Raw genomic sequence first — 22,625 nt, 5'->3', positions numbered from 1 at the left:
CCTGGGGCCAGGAAGTCCTGGCAGGAGAGGATACCCCTTCCCTAAATGAGGTTGAAAGGAGGCACTATGGAGCTCACAGGAAATCTCCTTAATGACAACAGAGCAGCACAGGAATGTGCTACCCCAACCTATCCACCCACCAGGGTGCAGAATGCATACAGCCAAGCCTCCCCCTGAGCAGAAAGCAAAGCAGATTAGATTGTACACACACACTCCTCCTCCCAGGAAAGGTCTCCCAGCTGGGGTCTGGCCGTTAGGCCTCACTCCTGGCTTTCCCAAGGAGCAGCAGAAGTCCCAAGGGCCACTGGAACCCGAAGTGAGGTTAGGAGAGGCCACTGCCCTCTACCTCTGCTCTCCAAGGAGCAACATCCTCGTTCTAAAACTTCTGATCTCCAGAGGCTTTCAGAAATCAGGATTTCTGGACAGAGAAGCCAAATTCCCTCACAACCCGTCAGGCACATCCAAAAGGCCCAGGCATCTGCCCAAATTCCCGCAAGTGACCACGCTTTTTATGCTTCGTGGGGACGCTAAGCCGCCCACCCTCACTTGGCACCAGCTATGTGCCAGGCCACACGTGTTTATGACATTTTTCATCCTCTCGTCAACAACTGTAAAAACAAGGCTTGCTGAGGTTTGGTTAAGTGACAGAGCCAGGGTCATCCAGCAAGAAACCGGCAAGGCACAATTCAAAACTACACCTGAGTCTGGAAAGACGCTAAAAAACTTAATGAGCACTATATCTGAGGAAAGACTGTGAGGCTCGAGGGAGAAGTTTTTTCCTGTCTCATTTTACACTTTCTAAAACACTTCATTTGCCCCAGTGGGCTCCTATTACCTTTTTTATTTTTTAAACCAATGGGGTCACCTGGGATTAAGGACCTTTTTCTTTCTTTTAATGCTATTGCGCATTAAAGCGCTACTAAGTACTAAGTTACTAAGTTATTAAAATTATATTAATCTGGAACTTCCCTGGTGGCGCAGTGGTTAAGAATCCACCTGCCAATGCAGGAGACACGGGTTCGATCCCTGGTCCGGGAAGATCCCACATGCCGCGGAGCAACTAAGCCCGTGCGCCACAACTACTGAGCCCGCGTGCCTATAGCCTGAGCTCCGCAACAAGAGAAGCCACTGCAATGAGAAGCCCGCGCACCGTAAGGAAGAGTAGCCACCGCTCGCCGCAACTAGAGAAAGCCCCCACACAGCAACAAAGACCCAATGCAGCCAAAAATAAATAAATAAATAAATAAATAAAATTTTTAAAAATTATATTAATCTGCTGCTAAAGGAGATACTCCATTGCCTCAGGGAAAAGTAGGGATGCAGGATGACCCCCAGACCTTGGAAACACTGCCCAGTGGCTCCCACAGACAGTGGCCCAGTCTAACTTCAGAGAATAGGAGCAAGCACTGGTCAGAGCCCCCAGAGCTGGGTTTGAGCCCTCACTGACATAAGTGAGCACTGTGGGCAGATAGTTGAAGAAAACCAAATCTGAATCCCCTGTGCATAAAATAAAGAAGTTGGACCATTCCCATCCTTCAGCTCACAAAGACCCAGACTGTTCCTCAGAAGCCACTTCTGACCTTGGCTTCCCCTGGGCTGGGCCAGGGCTCTTCTGTACTGCTGCTCGGTTCCTCCCATCTGGGGTTTCCTGTCTCCCTGACACACTCCTCCCCTCCCTGCTCAGAATCCCCTCTGCAACCTGACAGGACCTTGAGTTGTAAACTCTGCAGAGGCTCCCTAGAGCCCAGGTTAAGAGGCCCTGCATCTGGCACATGGATCCCCATGGGAACGGCGCCGAGTCTACGCCCCGCCCACTTCACCCAAAGCTCACCTGTCTCAGGTGAGAGCCTCTGGGGGCCACACCACAGCTCTCCTGGCTACAGTCAGTTCTCCCCACAGCCAAAGCTCGGTGTCCAGCCTGAGCAAACCAAGAGCAAACTTTGCACACTTTCTTTGGCAAGACGGAATTTTTCACTTCTTGCCAAGTCCCAGCGTCCCGCAGCGCAACCCCACCCCCGTGGTCTTGGAAAAGAGACTGGGTCTCCGTAACGTCCCCTAAAGGTATTCAAAGCCGCCTGAGGCGGAGAAAGGCCCCAAGACCCAAGTCCCTTCCGCGGGCTTCCTGTGTCCGGGGATTAGGAGGCACAAAGGGCCGGCAGGGAGAAGGCCCAGATGGCAGGAGCAGGGGCTAAGCCGCCAACGTAAAGCGCTCCGGCCCCCGCTCGCGGAGAGAGGGTCACTCTGGAGACGCGCGTCGCCTGCCTTTCCGGCCAGGCGCCTTACACGTGGGGCCCGAGACCCGGGGACTCCGTCTCCGCCCGCAGTGACCCTCGCACCCAGCCGGGCCAAGCACCTGTTTCCCTGCTCTCCAAAGCCAACACTATTGTGCAAACCCGAAACCCAAATTCTGTAATCGCGGGCGGGTCAGGCACAGAAAAGTTCCCAGCGGCACTTTCTACAGGTGTCTTTCTCCCAGACGAGCGGAGCGACGGGATCCGGAGCGAGGCGAGCGGATCTGCGCGCAGCCCACCCCGCCCAGCCCGGAGAAGCCAGGGGTCCCGGCCCTCCCCTGCCTCCCCGCCCCGAGTGGCGGGCGCCCCAAGTGGCGGGCGCCCCGAGGGGGCGGGCTCGACTAGGTGGGTCCCGGCCCGCACCTCACCTGGAACTCCACTCCAGCTCCCGTCCGAGGCCTCCGCGTCCCTCGGCGCCGGCCGCCGGCTCCGCTTGCTCCGCCGCGGGCCCACGGGCTGCTGGGCGGCCGTCTCCTTCCTGCTCACCTCCGCCGCGGCGAGCAGGGGGCGGAGCCGCCGCTATTTACATAAAGGGTGAGCCGGCCGGGCCCACGGAACTCGGAGCGCAGGGCCCCAGCGGCCCGCCCCCCGGGCCTGGCCCCGCCCCCGGTAGCGCAAAGTCTTAGAGGCCGAGCGCAGCGCGGGCGCCCTCGGGGAGGGCGGGGGCCGTGCTCCGGCCAATCCGCGGCTCCGTGGACCGCGGGGGCGGGGCCGAGGCCTGCGTGAATATGCACGAGGCACTGCCAGCCCGCCCTCGGCCTCACCTGGGCGCACCTGACGCAGGACGCCACGCCGCGCCCAGTGTCCCGCCGCCTCCCGGAGGAGGAAATAGTTCCCGGAACGCGCGGTGGCCCCGGGCCACCTCCTAAGCCCGGGGAGCGGTCCCTCCCACAACCTGGCCCCGAGCTGCCCCGGAGGGAGGGGCATAGCCCGGCAAGCTCTTCCTGAAAGCGCCCAACCCAATCAGAGAGGGTGACCGGCGAACACGGGGCCAAGTCTCGGGACCCAAGGACTAGGTGGTTTGGGAACTGGGGCGTCGCCGAGGCGCCTCCTCTCTGGGCGGCCCCCAAGCCTGGACCTTCCTCCGAGTCACCGGCAGCAACAGCGACCGGAGTTTTCAGCACGAGGGAGGGGATTAGGAACGACGAGAGACAGGAGCAGAAGGGGCGCGGAGGCCAGGCCCGAGGCCTGGGCGTGAACTGCACGCTCCACCGCACAGGTCAAGAAGGCTGCGATTCAAGCCACACCGACATGTCGCCTCTCGGCCGCCCCTCTACCCGGACCTGGCTGCGTTCAGGGAAGGACCAGTGGAGTGCCATCTTCCCTCCGCAGACTACCCTTCTGAAAGCCAAGCTAGCTAGAAGTCAGTGACTTCCCCGAGAAAGGGTCGGGTCGCATTCCTGCCCTCCCGAGGGCTGCTCTTAGCTCTAGCACCAGAGAACGCAGCGCTCTCTGTGGGTGGATAAAGCAGGGGTGAGGGCCTGGGGGCCAGTTCCACGGACAATGGGATGGTGGGTAGGGAGGACTCGTCCAGTATATCCAGCCACAGCAGAAAAGGGATCTATTTTTTAATGGCTTTGGCTTTATCGCAAGAAGCAGGCACCCTCTCATTTAAAGGCACGGAGTCCTCTCTTCTGCCCCCGCCTCGCTGGTCTCTGAAATCTAGTCCTGAGTTCCAAGGGGATTTACTGCAAGGCAGCAATCTCAGGCCTGGGGCATGGAAGCGCTGCAGCAGCCAGGTAGGGGGGGCAAAGCTCCCCTCTCCTGCAAGCATCAGACACCCAGGGCCAAGGCCCAGACTAGCCTCTGAAGCTACAGGTCAGAGTCTGGGTGTAGGAGGCAACTGAGATGGTCCCTGAGAGTAGACAGTCCGGGTCCCTCAGAGCAGACCCCAGGCCCTGCCAGAGCTGCGTGGTCAGTGCTCCAGATCCCTGGGTAGCGTGAAGTCCCTGAAGCTGTAGAAGGAGATGTCTCCGTGATCCACCAGGGCAAAGATCAGAGGAACATCCCCGCTGTGGTAGGACAACCGCTTGAGGGTGCAGAGGTCTGGGACTGGCTCATCAAATCTGCAAGAATCAAGGTTAGACTGAGACCTGAACAGAGCCCACCCATAGGCTTTGAGAACCCAGCCCTCTGAGGCTCCCAGGGAAGGGCAATTTTAAGACAGGAGTTGGGGGTACAAGAAGTCTGGCCCCTGGGCTCTCCTTTCTGCAAACTGCACGGCTCTGATTAAGTTCTCCAAGTAACACCCAGAGCCCTGGTTGGGTAAGGGGACTAGGAAGAGTAAGGTTCTCACCACTCTTAGCCTGGAAATCCCTCTGATTCACATCCCTTCTGCTGGGTGAGCCTGGGACTAAAGTGGCACAGGAGAGAGACTACTCGAAAATGCCAGGAATGAGAGGTGAGGATTGGGAAGCCTGGGTTCCTGTAGCACTAACTGGCTATGGGGCCTCTCTCTGGACCGCTGGTTCTTCTCAGGGACTGACGAACTAGCCAGGGGCGTGGAGAGGAGGTCCACCTGGTTTACAAGAGAACTGGCAGCAGCCTGGGGTACTGCTCACTGGTCTCGTACCCACTAATGCACATCCGGACATAGGGCTTGCCAGGGTTATTCTTTCGGAAGGTGGCCACGGCGTCGGCCTGGTAAACATCAAAGCTGATCTCCAAGCCCGCAGACTTCTCCACCAGCCTGAGGACAGAGTGAGAAACCTTAGGAAACAGGGGCTCTCCTCCCCCATCTCTTCTTTCCACACCACCCTTTCCCTCCCCCAGTTCCTCCAGGGGGACTAAGGAGGGACGGCTACCTTATCTGAGAACCTGGGGAAAAATCTACTCTTGTCTCTCACTCCTCCCTCTCCCCTAGATATACATGAATATTAGCCAGGGTAGGGGTCCCTAGAATGATTCCCCCAGCTCATGCCCAACTTCAGGAGTAAAATCCCAGCTGCCAACTCCTGCCGGCACCCAAAGTACTGTGGAGACAGGCACTACCTGGAAACTCACCGCGCACCTCCATCAGCAAGGTGTGTCGTCTGCAGCACAGAGATATGCTGAAGGACTGTGGCTACAAGGATGGTGGAAATAAGGCGTTGGTGAGGGGAGTCAACCATCCAGACTCCCCCTGACATTTCTGAATCTGCCATCTAGTTTAGGGTTGCCAGATTTAGCAGATTTTTTTTTTTTTGTATAGGTATGCCCCATGCAACTTTGGGAATATACATATACTAAAAAAATTAGTTGTTTAACTGAAGTTCAAATTTAACTGCTCTGACAACACTACTCTAGTTACTTACAACTCACCATGTTCCCATTAAGGACTGTAGTTCTGAATTTGTTAACACAATTCTTGCCTATTAGTTCTCTATTCTTAACATGCAGGGCATACAAGCTTTCCTTTTATTTGACCAGTATATCACCCCCTTGGTCTCCTCTGACAGAGGTGGGAGAACAGGGAACCACAGCCAGTTGGTGGCAGAGCCACTCCACATGCATCTCGTTTATGATTTTAAGGATGTGGTTGTAGTTTTCATTCCTCCTCGCCTCTCCCTGGGCACTGACTTGCCATTTCTAAACCTTCCCACCTGGGTCTCTTTGCTGCCTCCCAGAATGGACTATCCCTGTGGGTTCCACTCTACTGACAGCTCTCTCCTCCCCCATCTTTCTTAAGCCTCCATCAGTTGTGGTCAATCCATGCCCCTTTCAAAGTCTTGTGGCCTCTGGCAGGATGAGGGGGTACCTGGGGAGTGTGCCTGACCGGGACTCAGCAAGGGCGTGACAGGCTGGTCCCACAGGTGTGGGGGGCGGCTCTGGGTCTTCTGCAGGTGCCGCCTCTGCAGCAGCTGCTTGTACTCCTGCCAGCTGGAGCAGCGCTGCACCTCGGGATCCGAGTTTACATCCTCCCGGAAGTGCTGGGCCTCCGCCTGTTGCTCCCGTTCCCGCCTGGAGAGCTTCTCCTTCCGCTGGTTTAGCTTCTGGCACCAGGACTCAGCGTCTGTCTCCCGCCCTGCCACGTTGGCCGGGAGCAGCTCTGGGGCGGGGGCAAGCAGGAGGGTATGGCGGCTATCTGAAGCCATGTTGGGGAAGGAGATCTGCTCAAAGTTCCAACGTGGCTTGCAAGCCCCCTTGACCCCGTTCTCCATTTTGCCACTCTCCTGGCTGCACCGCACCCCCTCCCTGGCCAGCCGAGGGCAGGGCTCCAGGGACCCCAGAAGCTGAAAGGGGCCCATGGGGCCCTTTACGGGGCTTGACTCCTGGGATTTCTCCTCTGGACATCGGCTGTTCTGGTTTCGGGGAGGTGGGCTGGAGGTTGCCAGGCTCTCGGGTGTCCCATCCACCCCCTGCAGGGGGTTCTCCAGGACCTTGGGCTTCTTATTAATGGACCTGAGGGACATAGGGAGGAAATGCAGCACATCTGCTCCTGACTGCTGAGGTGCACGCGACCCACATGTGCCCTACTGCCTCCCTGAGCCCAAGCCCAGCTCTTAAGCCCGGGCATTCTCCAAGGCCCAAACACCAGCACTCCCTCAAAGCTCTCCCTGGGGAGTTGCCATGTGGGGAGCATTACTGAGAGCTGGAGCTCCTCCTCTTCCTCTTGCCATTCCGATCCTCCAAGCGCTGGACACTGCCATCCAAGTTCAGCTGCCTCTCGTAAGGGGACAGGACGGAGCTGTGGGTGAGAATGGGGCAGGCGACAGATCCACCTCTTCAGTCTGGTGCTCCCCACGGAATGTGTGAGGGACTGGCTCAGAGTAAGTCACGGGCCAGGGCTAGAGCCATAACCAAGGGCTAAGGCCCCAGGCAGACCTGCACACGGGGTACATGGGGGCAGACACAGGGGCCTGCCATGCATCTTTGTCCAGGCCTCTGGGGCTCACCAATGGCACCTTTGAACAGAGGTTCCCTGAAACCAGGGCTCCTGCAGAGCCAGCAATAAATAATTAATCCCTAGTGAGAAAAATCAGGAGGACGAGAAAACTTGGAAAATAAAGAAAAATGAAAATAAAATCCACAGATACTACTGTAACGTTGTTTCTTACAAACACACATACTGTCTTTCTAACATTGTTTCTTACAAACACGCATACTGTCTTTCTCCATGTTTTTCCCTCTCAAAAGTAACACTGTACTAACATACTACTGTGTAGTCTGTTTTTACACTCAACAGTATATTATGGACATTATTCATTCTTCCCTGCCATGATTTCTTTATGGCTGTGAGGCTGTCCTGTCCAATATGGTAGCCCTAGACAAAAGGGGCTATTTAAGTTAAATTTAAATCTATTAAAATTAAACAAAATTAAAAATTCAGTCCCATAGTTAAACAAGCCACGTATACTGGATAACACAGACACAGACCATTTTTATCACTACAGAAAGTTCTACCAAATAGCGCTGCTCTAAGGGATAAACTTTAATCTGTGTGACCATGCTTTCCCTGTTGGGCTTATAGTATGTTTCCAGGATCACTGATTTCGCAAAGTGATGGTGTTTCATGTAAGCTCCCCACTAAATACAAGTTCTGTGGGGGCAGTGATTTTGCTCTCTGCTATTCCTCAGCAACCAGCATAGGGCCTGGCACCCAGTAGGTAGTCAATAAATATTGCTGAACAAATGACTGAATGAATAAACACGTTTCACAGGTGAACTTACACACACATCCGGGACTGTTTCCTTAAGATATGTTCCACTTTCAGGAATTAAAGGATGTGCTTGTTCTAGAGCATCTGTGACATACTGTGAACCTACAAAGGCTGTACCGGTTTCTCCTCCCGAGTCTGAAAGTCTCTGTGGCTCTTAGCTATGCTGGATTACTAAGGTGGTGATCCTCAGAAGCCCCAGAAGTAAAGAACATTTAACCTAGCAAAAGGAATGTGAAACCCTACTCAGCTGTTAATTCCTCACTTGGTCCTTCATTCATATTTTCACTTAACAAATCTGCTTGCACACCTACTAAGTGCCAGGCACTGTTTCGGTACTGTATCTCCATTCTCACGCTGAGCTGTAGGTGCTCAGTTGTTATCTGTGGAGTGAACGGGCTGAAGATGGGGCTCAATCTGATAGCCCAGGATAAGGTGAAATGACCCAGATTTGTCCCAACATGCCTCTCAATAGAGCACTTCCAGCCTGTTCAGAGAGCTGCAGTTCCCCAAGGATTCCAGGTAAGGAGAGGCCACTTTCTACTTTGGGGCCAGTGAGCCAGGTTCCAGGACTAGAATAAATTCGAGGGAAATAAGATAGGGATTTACCTTGCTTGGAATCGTCGAAGCACATAGCCCAGTCTCTTCAGGTGGCTGAAGACCTCAAAAGATAAAAAAGTAGAGGTCAGACGTCCACTTTTGAAAACAAATAGTTTCTCCAGACGGAAGCCATTCACCACACCCCCAGATTCCAAACCCTGGGATTGGTAGGACCATACTCCATTATAAACGCTTTCCCCAAACTAAGGTCTCAAGTCTCTGAATTCCTCTCTCTCACTTACCCTACTGTGGGCACAAATGACATTTAGCGGTTTCTTAATTTAAACACAAATCCCAAAAAGCTGATAATTGATGGACCAGGAAAAAAAAACTACACCCTAGAATATTCTGATACCAAAGCTGTCACCAGTGAAGCTCCTGACTACAATAAAGACAAGATAGCAGAACGTGGTGGACACCTGGCCGCCCCGCAGCACCTCCATAGATGGGTGGGATGGGGGGAATGGTCTTTGGATGAACCACATGTTCATCCTTGTGTCCCTGTATCCGTATCTGAGAGATGTAGGCAGGAATGCCCCCAGCTTGCTTGATCTCTCAAGCTTTCAACATAGCCAAGCACTTCTTCCTGGAAAGACCTTCTCTTGGCGTCTGTGATGCCACCTCTCCTGGTTTTTCCCTGCATTGCCAGACCCTCTTCAGGTCCCTTATCTTCCCCCTGACCTCCTCAGGTTAGAGTGCCCCAGGTCTCAGACACAGCCCTCTACTCTGGCCACACCTCCGTACAGCCCAGTGGGGTTTGAAATACCATCCATGCCATCATGGTGTCCACATTTCTGTCTCTAGCCTGGTGCCCCTCCTCCTCTTTGTCTTTTTCCTGGCACTCAGCTGTGAAGTCAATCGTCCACTTGCTTGCTTACTTATATATTACCCAAGTGCCACCACTAGGATGTAAGCACCATGACAACAGAGCCCTTGCAGGTCTTGTAGCCTTAGCACATGGCTCTGTACCTAACACCTCGGAGGTACTTATAAATACTCATTAGTTCAGTGGATGGGTGGCTTCTCTCCCGGGAGAGGGTGGCAAATACCTGGTACTGCAGGAATGTCACGGTGTCTTCAGTCAGCAGCAGCTGGTAGGCCTCTTGGATAGACAGCGGAAGGTCTTGGTGGAAGAGCTGGATAGAGCCCTGGAAGCGGAGCCAACAGCTCAGCTTGTGAACCGTCCCTGCAGTGGCACAGCCAATGAGGCAACTTCCCTCCTCAGATATCTGCCTGCTACGCCCCCCTCATCTCAGCAAGAATACGGCCAACCAGGAAGGGAGGGGGGAAAGGGAGGCAGCATCACTAACTTCGACTGGAATGCCTGCTCCCTGCGTGGTATTCCTGTCTCCTGCTCTAGAAATCAGGTTAAAGCTCCCTGAATACTCAGTTGTATATACTTTTTCTCCAATAAAAACGTCCTTCCAGTTCTTTGGTCCCAACCCCTTCTCCACTCTCCCAGGACCCCACTCACACACTCCAGCAGATACAAGGCCTCTTCCGGGTGAAGCCGCTGCCGGCCCTGCTCTGAGAAGCCCATGGTCTGCCAGAATTTACCCTGCGTGGGATCCAGAGCAAATGTCACAAAGGAGCCAGGAGGGCAGAGAAGGCGGGTCCCCTGTCTCTGAACCCCACCGCTCACCGCAGGAGACTTCAACTCCACGAAGCCTTCTTCCGGTCTCCACTCGGCGGCCACCAAACTGCCCCTGGCGAGGAGTAGGGAGGGGTCCGTCTCAAGTCTACCGGATTAGTCTACCGGGTCCGCCCGCCCCGGCTTCGCCCCCGCCCCGGCCCGGCCCCCTCACAGGCGCTCCACGCGCTCCTCCGCCAGCAGCTGCCAGAGCTCCTCGCGGCACACTCGCAGGCGCTCAGCCTGGGCCGCTGAGCCGTCGGGGAGGAAGTCCTTGGGGCCATGCGAGCGCTGGGGCAGCTTCTGGGACCTGGAACGGGCAGCGAAGAGCTCCGGGGCACTGGGGAAGGAAGGGACGCGGGGTTAGCGCCGCGCAGTCGGGGCCGCTCGGCCCAGGCCTGGATCCCCGTCCCGGGTGCCCGGGCCCTTCCTGGCGCCCACTCCGCGGTCCCGGCGCCTCCCCCGGGCCGGGCCGCGCCGCACCTGAGCACGCGCCCGGCAGGCACCTCCACGGAGGCTGACTCGGGTTCGGGCTCCATGGGGTTGCGGTCTGCCGCTGCGCGCGCGAGCGCGCCCCGCCCACGCCCCGCCCACCGCCGGAACTCCGCGCGGCCCTAGCGCCCGGGGATCCTACTTCTGCTCCTCGGGTCTCCGGATCAACCCACCTGCTTTCCACCTTCCTCGGTGTCCTGGGTCCTAGAGGCTGCCCACAAACATGTGCCTCGATTCCGGGGGCGGAGAGCTTGCAGGTTTCTGGATTTGGAGGCGCTCCCCTCTCCTATCCCCAGCCCGCCTCTGGGCTTCTCTCTAGTAAAACTTGAGGAGCCCGGCGTTAGAAAAGTGTAGTATGAAGAGTCAAATGCGTGACCCTCCCCTCCGCAGCCCTGGGCTGCTTAGTCCCCACCACCCAGGCTGGACAGGGAGGTTAGAAGAGGGGGTTTCGAGAAGGGAGAGCTTTGGGTTCCTGAATTCCAGCTTCACAAACTGAAGGTCACCGAGGGCTGTCAGGTGCAGTCTAGGGAGGTTCGGAGTTCCTTCAGGGTCTTCCGTTGGGTCCCTTCCTAGGGGGTCGGAAGCCGGGTTTCCAGGGCCGGGGCGGGTTGGGGGGAGGCGCTGTCCGACCCACGATGGTGCTGAAGCGCCACCCCAGCCCGTCATTAGCACCTCCTCAAGGCTGGGGTCCCCGCCGCCGCCACCGTGGGTCGTTCCGACACGGTCCGCTAGGTGGCACCATTGCTCCGACCAGTGGCTGTCGGTCGGCGACTCTGGCCGCGGGCGGAGGTCGCCGCGGGAGTCCCGGGAAGGGCGAGGGTCAAAGAGGAAGGGGGGCTTCCCAAGTGGGATTCCTGGGTCTCGGTTCCCAGATCCCTTCACATCACGTCTTCTGTCCCACCCAGTCACAAACAGGGCATCTCACCATTCGGTCTGAACTCTAGAGCCCCGGGTCGCCCGGGGCTCCGCAGCCAGGAGGCAGCTGCGCGCACTCTCGGCCCCACCCACGCCGCTTCACCTGGGCGCATGCGCTGACCCGGCCAGCGGCCTCGGTCCGGACCAGAGGGGGCGTGGCCTGACGCGGATCGGGGCGGGGCCGTAGGCACTGACTGACAGTCCGACTGCGCTGCCGGGACGGTCCCTCCGCTCCCGATCCGGCCGGAGGGAGGGGGGAGGGGCGGGATTTCCTGCGGGAGGCGCCGAGCCGGCCTTGGAAAAGGAGGAGAAGGAGAAGAAAAAGGGTAAGGGGGACAGTGGGAGCCACCGTCCAGAGTGCCAGGGACCGAGCAGGACCTGCCGGACCCCCGGCGGGGAGGCTGGGAGAGGTGAGACTGCGGGGACTGATCTGGGGGTCAGCACCCTTGAGGGCGGGCACAAACTAACTTTTCTTGCGGAATCCGCGGGCGCCTTCATCTGTCGTGTCCTTCCGTCCTCCTCGCTCCTCTGTATCGTCTTCCCGCATCAATCCCTCCAGCGCTTGGCCCTCCCGGTCCCTCCCGCCGCTTTGTTCCCCGGTCCGCCTGGGCTGGGCTGGGTTGGGGGGTTGCGCGGCGCTGGACTGGCATTCCGGGGGGCGGGGGAGCCAGCCCGACCCCATGCACTGCCAGGGGCGCCCTCCCCCAATGTCGGCCGCGGGCCTTGAGCTGGAGTGCCATCTGGTTTGGGCTTGGGACTTTTGGGGAGTAAGAGGACCCCAGCTAGGGCCCCAGGCCTGCACAGGTCTCATGCCACAGGACTCGGGCAACAAATTCTCGGCCACCTAGGAACTGACGTAAGCTTTTCCAAAGTGAAGTCTGGGCTCTGGGCCTCAGATTCAGGCTTGGGAGGGCAGGCAGCCCCATTTACCAGCAGTGCCCCGGCTCTCACCTCTGTTCTCCGCCCAGCTGCTTCCCCATCCCACACAAGGGGTGAGGATGGGTCAACAACAGGTGCTGTAAAGCTTCCCTGTCCTGCAGGCAGACACCCCGCCAGAGATGGGGGGCCCTAACTCCCCATTCCACCCTCTGAAATCATTAAGAGCCCTGGGGCTAGGGCATCCAGCTATTACAGCAAAGCTTGGATAGGGAAGAGTCTGGGGGCAGGCACCTTCCACAGGGAGTGACCCCTGCCCGTCTGCCTGTGCCTGACCCTCCCAGGCCCCACTTCCTGGCCCACCAGTTGTCTGTGGGTGTCAGAGCCTCAGGCTGTGGAGAACAGGCTGCTGGCCCGACCTGCCCCAGTGTCGTGCTGCCAGGGCCCCTCCTGCCCCAGGCTGAGGTGCTGCCAGGTGCCCTGGGGCCTCAGTGACTCAGCCTCCCCCTCCCAGAACACCACCTCCCCGCTTCCAAATTCTCCTCTCATGCATGGCGGCTCCCTCCGCCTTTTGAGTGGCTCAGCCCCTCCCTTGACTCAGAAGGGCAGCCAGGGTGATTGGGGGACTCCCTGGAAGCCCTGTCCTGTTCTTTCTCTGAGCCCTGCTTCTGGGACCCTTACAGACTCTGGCCCAGCCTTCAGCAGACCTTCAGCGGACCACACCTTTTCCAGACTCCTGAGACATGTCCACCGCTGCTGACTGAGGTGTGAGGGAATGCTGGCTGCTCTCTGCGTGGGCGCTAGTGCTCCTGAGCCACGTTGGAAAGATTGGCGCCCCCAGTCCCGGCCCATCCCTGGGCTGTCGGAAGCTGCAAGCTGATATCCGTTCAGATTTCCACACAGCCTCTGCCCCCTCAGAGATCAGCTTTCCTGCTTGTGGCGGCAGCTCACGAAGCACCTTGAGGGGGTACCCGTCAGCGCCTAACAAGAAGCCCGCTGCCTGGGACACCAGACACATTCCCCCTGGACGCCTGGCCCTCCAGAGGACCAAGGGATGGCACCCTGACACCTCGGCTTAGACCCGTTTCCCTGCCTCTGCCCTGGACTCCTGAGCTCAGAGCCCAGCCCAGGGACCAGGATGGGTCGAGAACAGGACCTGATCCTCGCTGTCAAGAATGGAGATGTGACTGGTGTGCAGAAACTGGTGGCTAAGGTCAAGGCCACAAAGACAAGTGAGTACTTGATGGGGTGACTATCCAGCTGAGACCCTCCCCTGAGTGCCAGGCTGTGGAGAGAGGCCTGGGTGGTCACTCTGATCTGGGGGCTTGGGGTGGGAGTGCCTCTGTGTGGGAGAGCCGGTGAGGAAGTTGGGTCCCCCTTGCTGTGAACCCTTAGGCAAATCACTTTACCTCTCTGGGCCTCAGTTTCCTCACCTGTAAAGTAAAAGGATTGAAGTACATTCATTCTAATTTTTTTGAGTGCCTACTGTGTGCCAGGCTCTAAGCACTGAGCCACAGCAGTGAACAAGACAAACTAAAAGTCCTGCCCTCATGGAGATGCCTTTAGCAGGTGGTTTTTCCGATGTGTTCTTTGGAGCTGTGGGGTTTCTGGCAGTGAGTTGGAAAAGACTGAATAGCTAGAGCTCAACCTCCACGCCCACCCCCCAGTCCAACCAGAGCATCTCTGTGTTTTTGTCAGCTTGATGGAGATATCTGTAAGATAGCTTTTTAAAGAGAATTTTGCTTAAAACAAAGTTCAGCGTTATCTAACTGCCCCCATCCCCCTGACTTATCTGCCTGTGTCCCCTGGGGGTGTGTGTCCAAAGTTAATTTTCTGGAGGTCTCTCTGCAGCCTGGGGTCTCTAGTCGACAGGGTTGTGGGAGCTCTGTGCACAGGTGGCCACACCTGACTTCCATCTCCTGAGTACCTCTGCAGTGAGACCCTGCAAGGAGAGTAGACCTCTGGGCTTCAGGGCAAGCTCTCTGGACTGTCCCAGGAGGACACTGGACTTGTCCCCTTGAGTTCCTGGACCAGGAGGGACAGGAGATGGCTCCTGCCACCAGATTCGGGCTGGGGGAGAGAGGGTCCTTCTGGAGTTCTGGGGCTCTAGCGCAAGACACAGCTTGGCCCTTTGCACAGGAAGGAGTCCCCCAGGCTACCTGAAGATGTCCAATTATCCCCACCCACACCTGGGAGTGTGGGGTGCCGGAAGGAAGGATTTTAAGGGCCTGGGAGTTGTGCACGTGTGTGAGTGTCCCCACTTACACACCAGGGCAGGACAGCCGGGGTGTAGAGAGATGGAATCGTGAGGGGTACTCTCTGTGCCCTGGGGGAGTGGATGCAGGGTGAGCCCGATGGGGGAAGGTGCCAAGGAGGGTCCAGGGAGGGCCCTGGAGGCCCCAAGGTGGGAGCCACTGCCCCTCCTCCCCTCACCTCTGTGTTGCTTTTGGCAACCTGCCCAGTAGGGCCTTGGTTGAGCTGCTGCTGACCTCACAGCCCTGGGGCCTCAGACCTCAAAGTGAGGCCCTCGGGAGGGCAAGTGGCTGGAGGCTGGTGGCAGAAACCTTGCAGCCAGGCTCCTAGGCTCCAGGAAGGTCCCCTGTGCCCAGGGGGGAAACATCTGTGGAGGAAGATGATCCTTCCCCCCACTCCCCAGGGGACTTGCACAGAGTGATAGGGTCCTGGAACCACCTGTCCCCCCTCCCAGTCCTCTGAGAAGCTGTGAAAGCTGGTGACAAGAAGGAGATCACAAGGTGACTTTTGCAGACCCTACAGTTTATGAAATATTGTAATCCCCTCTATTTCCTGGGAGATGGGTTCTTCTACATGCACTTTACAGATAAGGAAACTGACACTCAGAGAGGGTTAGTGATTTGCCCAAGGTCACACGGCCATCGTGTGGCAGATCAAAGACAAGCCTGAGCCCTCTGCCCTGTGCTGCCACACTCGGCTGCCCATCAGAATTACCTAGGGATAGTTCTGAAAGTACAGACTCCCTGGTCTCTCCCAGAATTACAGAATCATCACAGAGAGCCTGGGACTCTGCAAATCCGAAAGTTCTTCAGGTGATTCTGAAGCAGTTCTGAGAAGGGAGGCTGGAAACTCCTGCTCCATACCCAGAAAGGCAAAGGAAACTGCTGGAAGGGAGGTGTCAGGGCTCCCTTTTTTCCCTCTGGGCGGTGGCTAAAGCTTTCTGGCTGTCCAAAGAGAGGTGCTCCCTCAGCCTGCTGCATCTGATATCTGGTCACTGGGGGTCAGCTTTCCCTGCCTACCCAGGTCCTCTTCAGGGAGCAAGTGGCTGGGAGGAGAGGGCTACAGTTGCCCTGGCCTTGCCTCTGCCCTTCCTCCCTCCCTCCCCTGCTCCCTTTTCTGAGCTGTCTCCTTCTCTGGCCAGAGGAAATGGAGTGGGCTGGGGGCGGCCTGCTGAGCTCACATCCTCTGCCCGAGCCTAAATCAGGAGGAGCGAGCCTAAATCAGGAGGAGCGACCCTTCCACCCGCAGAGCCAGGCCTGGGAAGAAGGTTGTACCGCAGGGGAAGTGCCGGGAGCCACTGCCAAGAACCTAGTACCCTCCACCCTCCCACCAAGGTCCCCAGTTCAGTCCCTCTGAGCCTCTCCCCACCGCCTTTCCGGCCATTGTTCTGGAAAGAACAGAGCCACCCAGCCTGGCCCTGCCCCTGTTCCTGTCCCTTCTGTCATGTTGTCCTGCCACTCCCCGGAGGGGCTGCATCTCACCGCCGAGCTGCCCCAGCCCAGACTGTCCAGGCTGGCAGTAGGTGGAGGGACTTTCTGTGCCTCTTCCCTGCTTGACCTCGTTGTCTTCACTGAGGCTCAGAGAGGTACCAGGGCTGGCCAAGGTCACACAGCCAGTAAGAAGGAGAAGAATTTGAATCACGCACTTCCTGCTTCTAGGGCCCCTGTTCTTTCCACTGCCCTGAATGGTTCTGTGTGACAAGGACTTTCCAAGGGGACTACAGGAAGGCTGCGAGGCCTGGGTTTCTTTCCTGTGGCCCCCACCCCCTCACCTCCTCCGTCACTCTTTGACTCTGTATTTACCTTTTCGCTGTAGCGTAATTCGGCTCAGCCCTAAGTGTAGCTGTCTCCCCCTCCCCATCCTGTGCTCCTCACTGCAGGCTTGGTCCCTCCCTATTGGAATGAGGCCCTGTCTTGCTGGGGTATTCAGGGGCCCACCAGGGCCTGGGGGGCAGGCCTGGACCAGCATGCTTGGCACCCTGCCCAGCCGGGTTGAGCCAGGCCTCCTCCTTCCCGGCAGGGGTGGGTTCCAGCAGGAGGCAGGGGCCCGCCTGTGACAGGCACTCTCCTTCCCCTCCGCAACACTCCTCAGGGCCCACCCCCTCCCACGCCCTGGCTCACACGTGGAGCACACCTGTCTGAACCCCGTCCCCGTCCCCGTCCCCGAGAGGGGGATGAACCAGCATCCTCCCCTTGCTCCCCGGGGCACAGAGCTCTCTGCCAGGAGCCTGTGGGTGCAGAGTCAGCAGTTACTCCCCTAACAGGGGCCCTGGGGGGACTGTACCAGCTTTCGCTGGAGGACAGCCTCTTGGTAATAATGGCTAACATGTAAGGAGTGCTAAATGGTGAGAGCTCCCATCTTTCACAAGGGTCAGGCATTGTACTCACAACCCCCGTGAGCAGCTTCTGTGATCAGCCCATTTTACAGATGAGGACACAACCCGAGAGGTCAAGTGACTTGTCCAAGATCACACCGCTAGTATGTGGCAGAGCCAGGGCATGGTGAGGCCTGTGTGACGCCACCTTCCCCACTATGCTCCGCTCAGGGATGACCTAGGGCCGGGCAGTGTGGCCTTTGAGTCCAGCCCTGGCATCCGCCCTCTACTCTCGAGCTTCTGGTGCCCTCTGCTTTCTCTCCCAGCCCCCTTGGCCCGTGGGACAATGAGGCTCACTCCTTGGCCCATTCAGGCAGGAATGCCAACCATGCGCTCGTGGGACTGTCCTTTGAGGGCACAGCATGCCAGTCCCCCCCCATCTCCGCCCCCTTTGACCCTATAAACAAGCGGGGCTGGGGGCCCAGGGAAGCCAGGCCACTGCTGCAGCGGCGCCCTCCAGCTGATGGGCCAGGGTGGGAAGCCATAGGGACTGACAGCTAAAGGGCCATGGGGCAGGTGCTTTCCTGCACTCCAAGAGGTCAGCTGGAGGCGGGAGGTGGGCGGGGAGGGCGCACTGGGTTAGGTGTGGGTAAGGGCGGATCATTCGAGGGTGCCCTGATGCCTCCCGCTCTGACCCCCAGAGCTCCTTGGCTCCACGAAGAGACTCAACGTCAACTACCAGGATGCTGATGGGTGAGCGGGAGCCCCCGTCCCTCTTGAAAACTAGGGGGGGGGGGGGGGGGAGGGGCAGTGGAAAGACCTGGGGCCTAGAGTCCCTTCCCTTCTCAAACTTGGCCCTTGAAGCGTGTTTGCCGAGAGCTCAGGGCCCTGCCCGCGCGCCTGCCCGTGGAGCTATCCCTGAGGGAGGGGAGGGGGCCCTGGTGCCTCTCTGAGGGGCCTCCTTGGGTCAGATTCCTGCTAGGCTCCCTTTTCTCCCTGGAGGGTAGGAGCCCTCGGGCTCCTGCTCCCACGGCCCCCTCCCCTGGGCCGGCTGTGAGGGAGGCCAGACAAACAGGCCTCTCAGCACAGACACTGAGCCCTTTCATGCTGCGGCCCGGCTGCTCTGGCTCCCGTGGCAGGGCTGGCAGGGTGGGGGGCCGGGGGTGCAGTGGGCAAATAACTCATCCCTGACAGCCCCCAGGATGGGTCTGCTGTGGAAGACCAGGATTTGGGGGCGGGGGGCCGCTCACTGACACCCCCGACCTTGTGTCCCACCACACCAGATTCTCGGCTCTCCACCACGCCGCCCTGGGGGGCAGCCTGGAGCTCATAGCCTTGCTGCTGGAGGCTCAGGCCACCGTTGACATCAAGGACAGCAATGGTGAGAGCCCAGTGTACCCGTACCCCAGACCCTGTGTTCAGAGTTTGCCCCTGCTACATCGTAGCAATGCTAATAGATGTTGGCATAGCTTCTCTGAACTTGCAAATGCTTTACCTCTTCAGTCTTCACAGCCTTCTGGGGTAGTGGGTGGTACTGACATCCCATTGTCCAGGTAAGGAAGTTGAGGTTACATCACCGTTACAAGGTCACCAGGTCATCCGTGGTGGACAAGGTGGGATTCTGGCTTCAGCCCCAGACAGCTGGACCTCTCCCTGAGCAAACCCGGGTGAAGCCAGCTTCGCTTCTCCCCTCCAGCTGGGGTGGCTCCAGGCTCTGCCGGCCCCACGCCATCCCTCGACCTCCTTTAGAAACCCCTTCCCTCTGGCAGGCATGCGACCGCTGCACTACGCAGCCTGGCAGGGCCGGCTGGAGCCCGTGAGGCTGCTACTGCGGGCCTCTGCGGCCGTGAACGCCGCCTCGCTGGATGGGCAGATCCCGCTGCACCTGGCTGCCCAGTACGGACACTATGAAGTGGTACGTGACCCTGCCAGCCTACAGGGGCGCGGGGGCAGGGAGAGGGGGCTGGCACGGGGGGCCGGCCAGGCCAGACCCCTCACTTGGCTCACTCCACCCCAGTCAGAAATGCTCCTCCAGCATCAGTCCAACCCGTGCCTGGTCAACAAGGCCAAGAAGACGCCCTTGGACCTGGCCTGCGAATTTGGACGGCTCAAGGTGGGGCCTGCTGCCCTTGGGGTACTGGGTTCTGGGCGTCTGGGGGCGTCTCAGGAGGAGGCCCTACCTGAGTGCTGGTTGCTGCAGGTGGCCCAGCTGTTACTGAACAGCCACTTATGTGTGGCACTGCTGGAGGGTGAGGCCAAGGACCCGTGTGACCCCAACTATACCACACCCCTGCACTTGGCTGCCAAGAACGGCCACAGAGAGGTCATCAGGTACCCACCGGGGCCCCCCCAACATCCTCATCCTCTTCCGGTGGGACTGGCGACGTCCCCTCAGTGCCCTGCCCTGCTGCCCTCTTCACCCTCGCTCTGGATCTCTCTCCCAGACCCCAGCAATCGGCTTCCTCTCCTTCCCCACCCCCTGCCCTCTGCCCCAGTAACTCACCTTCCCCTCCACAGGCAGCTCCTGAGAGCTGGGATTGAGATCAACCGCCAGACCAAGACAGGCACGGCACTCCACGAGGCCGCGCTGTATGGCAAGACCGAGGTGGTGCGGCTGCTCCTGGAGGTGCGTGTGGACCCCTGGTCAGCCCGCGGGTATGGACCCCTGGTCAGCCCGCGGGTGTGGACGGGTCCCCAGCGGGTGCCGGGTCCAAGACCAGCTGGGGTGGCAAGGGAGGGGGGGGGTCTCCACTGGCAACGTGGTGCTTTGCATGGGTGGGGGCCGTGCAAAGTGGCTGGAGAGCAGACGGACCTGGTTCAAGGCCCGGTTCTGCCTTTTACTAGCTGAGTAACCTTGAGCTCATCCTTGACCCTATCTCTGAGCTTCCACTTCCTCATCTGTAAAATCTGAAAATAGTAACTACCTGCTGGGTAGCTGTGAGAATTGGGAGAAGCGACAAACCAGGCGCTCAGCACAGGCTTACCCCGCACTGTGCACCCAGGGTGGGGTGGACGTGAACATCCGGAACACGTATAACCAGACGGCGCTGGACATCGTGAATCAGTTCACCACCTCCCAGGCCAGCCGGGAAATCAAGCAGCTACTGCGGGGTGAGCGTGTGGGGGAGAAGACCCAGCCCAGGGAATCCGGAGCCACTCCAGAGGGTCCCAGGAAGTGGAGCAGGAGTGGATGTCACGCTCCTGGGCCCCGGGCTGGTCTGGGGTGTTGCTGCGGGGATGATGCGGCAGGGACCTGGGGGAGGGTCATGAACAGGGGACTGGAGGGGTGGGAAGATGCCCTAAGGACCCTCAGATGACACCTGTCCTCCTCCTTCTTTTAGAGGCCTCAGGGATCCTGAAGGTCCGAGCACTCAAGGATTTCTGGAACCTCCACGATCCCACTGCCCTCAATGTCCGGGCAGGGGACGTCATCACGGTGAGGACCCAATGCAGGCATTCCTTCGAGTTCACAAATGATTGCTGTCACTTACTTGGGCACCTACTGTGGATCAGGCTCTGTGTTAGGGTCTTTATATGCACGATCTCGTTGAATTCTTCCCAATCCAGGTAAGGTAGGTGCTCTTACCATTTCCTTTTTGGAGCTGACAAAATTGAGGCTTAGAGAATGAAAGCAGTTTGTCCAAAGTCACAAGCTAGCAAGCAGTGGAGCTGGGATCTGGACCCAGGCTGACTCCAGACTCTTGTTGGTATGCCCTGGAGGCACCCAGGGGATTGGGCTGGATGCTGGTGGCAGGGCCAGAACTGTGGGCCGACTTGGGCACCAGAGGCCAGCTCCCCGGGGGGAGGGGGAGAGCTGGACCGCAGCTGCAGGGCTGGGCACTTGGTGCAGCACGTGACCGTGGCATCGCCCGTCCCCCTGCCCATCTGCCCCAGGTGCTTGAGCAGCATCCCGACGGCCGCTGGAAGGGCCACATCCACGAGAGCCAGAGGGGCACGGACCGTGTGGGCTACTTCCCCCCGGGCATCGTTGAAGTGGTCAGCAAGCGGGTGGGCGTCCTTGCACCCCGCCTCCCCTCTGCGTCCACCACCCTGCGCCCAGGCCTCTCCAGGACACCACAGCCCCCTGCTGATGACCCCCTGCACCCCCTTACCTATGGCCAGCTGCCTCGGGTGGGCCTCAGCCCAGACAGCCCAGGTACCTCCTCCCCGGGGGGGCGGTGCTGGGTACCGGGGTAAACATCTGGCTCTGGCAAGCTGCCAGTCAGCTGTTGGCAGGGCCAACTGGGGCTCTAACCCCTTGGCTTCTGCCCCCTGCAGCAGGTGACAGGAACAGTGTGGGCAGCGAGGGCAGCGTGGGCAGCATCCGCAGTGCCGGCAGCGGACAGAGTTCCGAGGGCACCAACGGCCACAGCAGCGGCCTCCTTATTGAGAATGCCCAGGTTGGGGGGGCGGGGGAGGGCGTTGGTTGGGACCAGGGCCGGGCCCCCCACACCCACTGCCAGTTCCCCAAGTGAGAGTCAGCTCCTTCCCTGTCTCCAGCCACTGCCCTCTGCTGGAGAGGACCAGGTGCTGCCAGGACTGCACCCCCCGTCCCTGGCAGGTAGGAAGGGAGACTGGGACCTGGGTGGGCTAGGAGCGGTGCAGGTGGGGAGGCTGAGGGCTTGGTGCCCCTTCATCCAGCCACCCTGATTCCATTTCTCTCCTTCCTTGAAGACAACCCAAACCACCGCCCTCTGGCCAACTACCGCTCCGGGGAGCTGCTCTTCACCCAGGACGTGAGGCCGGAGCAGCTGCTGGAGGGGAAGGTGTGACCCGCACTGGGGGAGTGGGCTGCGAGCCCAGGGTAGGGGTTGCGATGGGCCTCAGTGTGGACTTAAGTCCCTGCTCAGACCAGGCCCCTGGGGAGGCTGGGGTCAGTGGCTGGTCTGTGGCCTTGGCACCCCACCCCCGCCCCCGCCCCCGCCCCAGCAGACTCAGCTCCATTAACTTCACCCCTGCCCCCACACCACAGGACGCTCAGGCCATTCATAACTGGCTCAGCGAGTTCCAGCTGGAGGGCTACACTGCCCACTTTCTGCAGGCTGGCTATGACGTGCCAACCATCAGCCGCATGACACCCGAGGTAGGTGCTGCAGCGGGAAGGCAGTGCAGGAACCAGTGGGCAGAGGAGGGGGCCTGACGGCATGACTCTGTGTGGCAGGACCTGACGGCCATCGGGGTGACCAAGCCCGGGCACAGGAAGAAGATCGCCTCAGAGATCGCCCAGCTCAGCATCGCCGAGTGGTTACCCAGCTACATCCCGGTGAGTGGGCGATGGGCACGGGCTCCCACCTTCAGCTGCGGCTTTGCAGTGCCTTCCTGGCTTGGGGGCCGACGGTGCTGCTTTTGCAGGCAGACCTGCTGGAGTGGCTGTGCGCGCTGGGGCTGCCGCAGTACCACAAGCAGCTGGTGAGCAGCGGCTACGATTCCATGGGGCTGGTGGCCGACCTCACTTGGGAGGAGCTGCAGGAGATCGGAGTCAACAAGCTCGGTGAGGACTGCCCTGGGCCTTCTGGCTGGGCCCCCGCGTGCCTTGGAGAGTCTCCAAAATGTTTCGGGGGTCCAGGAGGGATGAGGGTGACCCTTTCCAGCCCCAGCTAACCCTTCCGCCTCTATCC

At 59.0% G+C, this 22,625-nt stretch overlaps 3 protein-coding genes across 12 annotated transcripts in view; 1 reads left to right on the top strand and 2 right to left on the bottom strand.

The window, feature by feature from the left end:
- LLGL2 (LLGL scribble cell polarity complex component 2) overlaps window positions 1-2,841 on the bottom strand; it is a 32,627-nt gene extending 29,786 nt beyond the window's left edge. The window contains exons 1-2 of one of the 5 annotated variants that reach the window (XM_059906511.1): window positions 2,660-2,838; window positions 1,832-1,918 (exon numbers count right to left, since the gene is read on the bottom strand). The gene's annotated coding sequence lies outside the window, so the exon portion shown is untranslated. Of the gene's footprint in view, window positions 1-1,831; window positions 1,919-2,659 lie in introns of all 5 variants that reach the window. The other 4 variants (XR_009499352.1, XM_059906510.1, XM_059906514.1 and 1 more) reach the window with 4 other exon arrangements.
- A 1,001-nt stretch (window positions 2,842-3,842) lies between these two features.
- Window positions 3,843-10,918, bottom strand: TSEN54 (tRNA splicing endonuclease subunit 54). 4 transcript variants are annotated; one of them, XM_059907149.1, is made up of 11 exons: window positions 10,823-10,918; window positions 10,333-10,497; window positions 10,170-10,233; window positions 10,002-10,085; window positions 9,577-9,675; window positions 8,537-8,589; window positions 6,856-6,957; window positions 6,028-6,671; window positions 5,295-5,355; window positions 4,864-4,980; window positions 3,843-4,357 (listed from the first exon to the last, which is right to left on the bottom strand). In XM_059907149.1, exons 4-11 carry the CDS (start codon window positions 10,065-10,067, stop codon window positions 4,207-4,209), a joined length of 1,293 nt encoding a protein of 430 aa, XP_059763132.1. In that variant the 5' UTR covers window positions 10,068-10,085; window positions 10,170-10,233; window positions 10,333-10,497; window positions 10,823-10,918; the 3' UTR covers window positions 3,843-4,206. The 4 variants fall into 4 exon arrangements, with proteins under 4 accessions (XP_059763132.1, XP_059763129.1, XP_059763130.1 ...); XM_059907146.1 differs by lacking the exon at window positions 10,823-10,918 and adding an exon at window positions 10,641-10,724; XM_059907147.1 differs by lacking the exon at window positions 10,823-10,918 and adding an exon at window positions 10,641-10,724 and having other exon boundaries at window positions 5,302-5,355.
- Window positions 10,919-11,784: 866 nt separating this feature from the next.
- The window catches only part of CASKIN2 (CASK interacting protein 2), a 13,947-nt gene continuing 3,106 nt past the window's right edge, over window positions 11,785-22,625 (top strand). Inside the window, exons 1-17 of one of the 3 annotated variants that reach the window (XM_059907143.1) lie at window positions 11,785-11,974; window positions 13,124-13,672; window positions 17,709-17,760; window positions 18,291-18,388; window positions 18,777-18,922; window positions 19,025-19,120; window positions 19,208-19,338; window positions 19,525-19,633; window positions 20,010-20,118; window positions 20,349-20,443; window positions 20,902-21,163; window positions 21,286-21,407; window positions 21,508-21,568; window positions 21,682-21,773; window positions 21,980-22,090; window positions 22,169-22,270; window positions 22,360-22,498. In XM_059907143.1, the coding sequence (XP_059763126.1) occupies window positions 13,579-13,672; window positions 17,709-17,760; window positions 18,291-18,388; window positions 18,777-18,922; window positions 19,025-19,120; window positions 19,208-19,338; window positions 19,525-19,633; window positions 20,010-20,118; window positions 20,349-20,443; window positions 20,902-21,163; window positions 21,286-21,407; window positions 21,508-21,568; window positions 21,682-21,773; window positions 21,980-22,090; window positions 22,169-22,270; window positions 22,360-22,498 (1,819 nt within the window). In that variant the 5' untranslated portion in view covers window positions 11,785-11,974; window positions 13,124-13,578. Of the gene's footprint in view, window positions 11,975-13,123; window positions 13,673-15,482; window positions 15,506-17,708; window positions 17,761-18,290; window positions 18,389-18,776; window positions 18,923-19,024; window positions 19,121-19,207; window positions 19,339-19,524; window positions 19,634-20,009; window positions 20,119-20,348; window positions 20,444-20,901; window positions 21,164-21,285; window positions 21,408-21,507; window positions 21,569-21,681; window positions 21,774-21,979; window positions 22,091-22,168; window positions 22,271-22,359; window positions 22,499-22,625 lie in introns of those variants that run through there. The other 2 variants (XM_059907144.1, XM_059907145.1) reach the window with 2 other exon arrangements.

The sequence above is a fragment of the Balaenoptera ricei genome, chromosome 20 (genome assembly GCF_028023285.1).
Source record: "Balaenoptera ricei isolate mBalRic1 chromosome 20, mBalRic1.hap2, whole genome shotgun sequence".
Taxonomy (NCBI): domain Eukaryota; kingdom Metazoa; phylum Chordata; class Mammalia; order Artiodactyla; family Balaenopteridae; genus Balaenoptera; species Balaenoptera ricei.
This window is presented reverse-complemented; position numbering and strand designations above follow the sequence as displayed.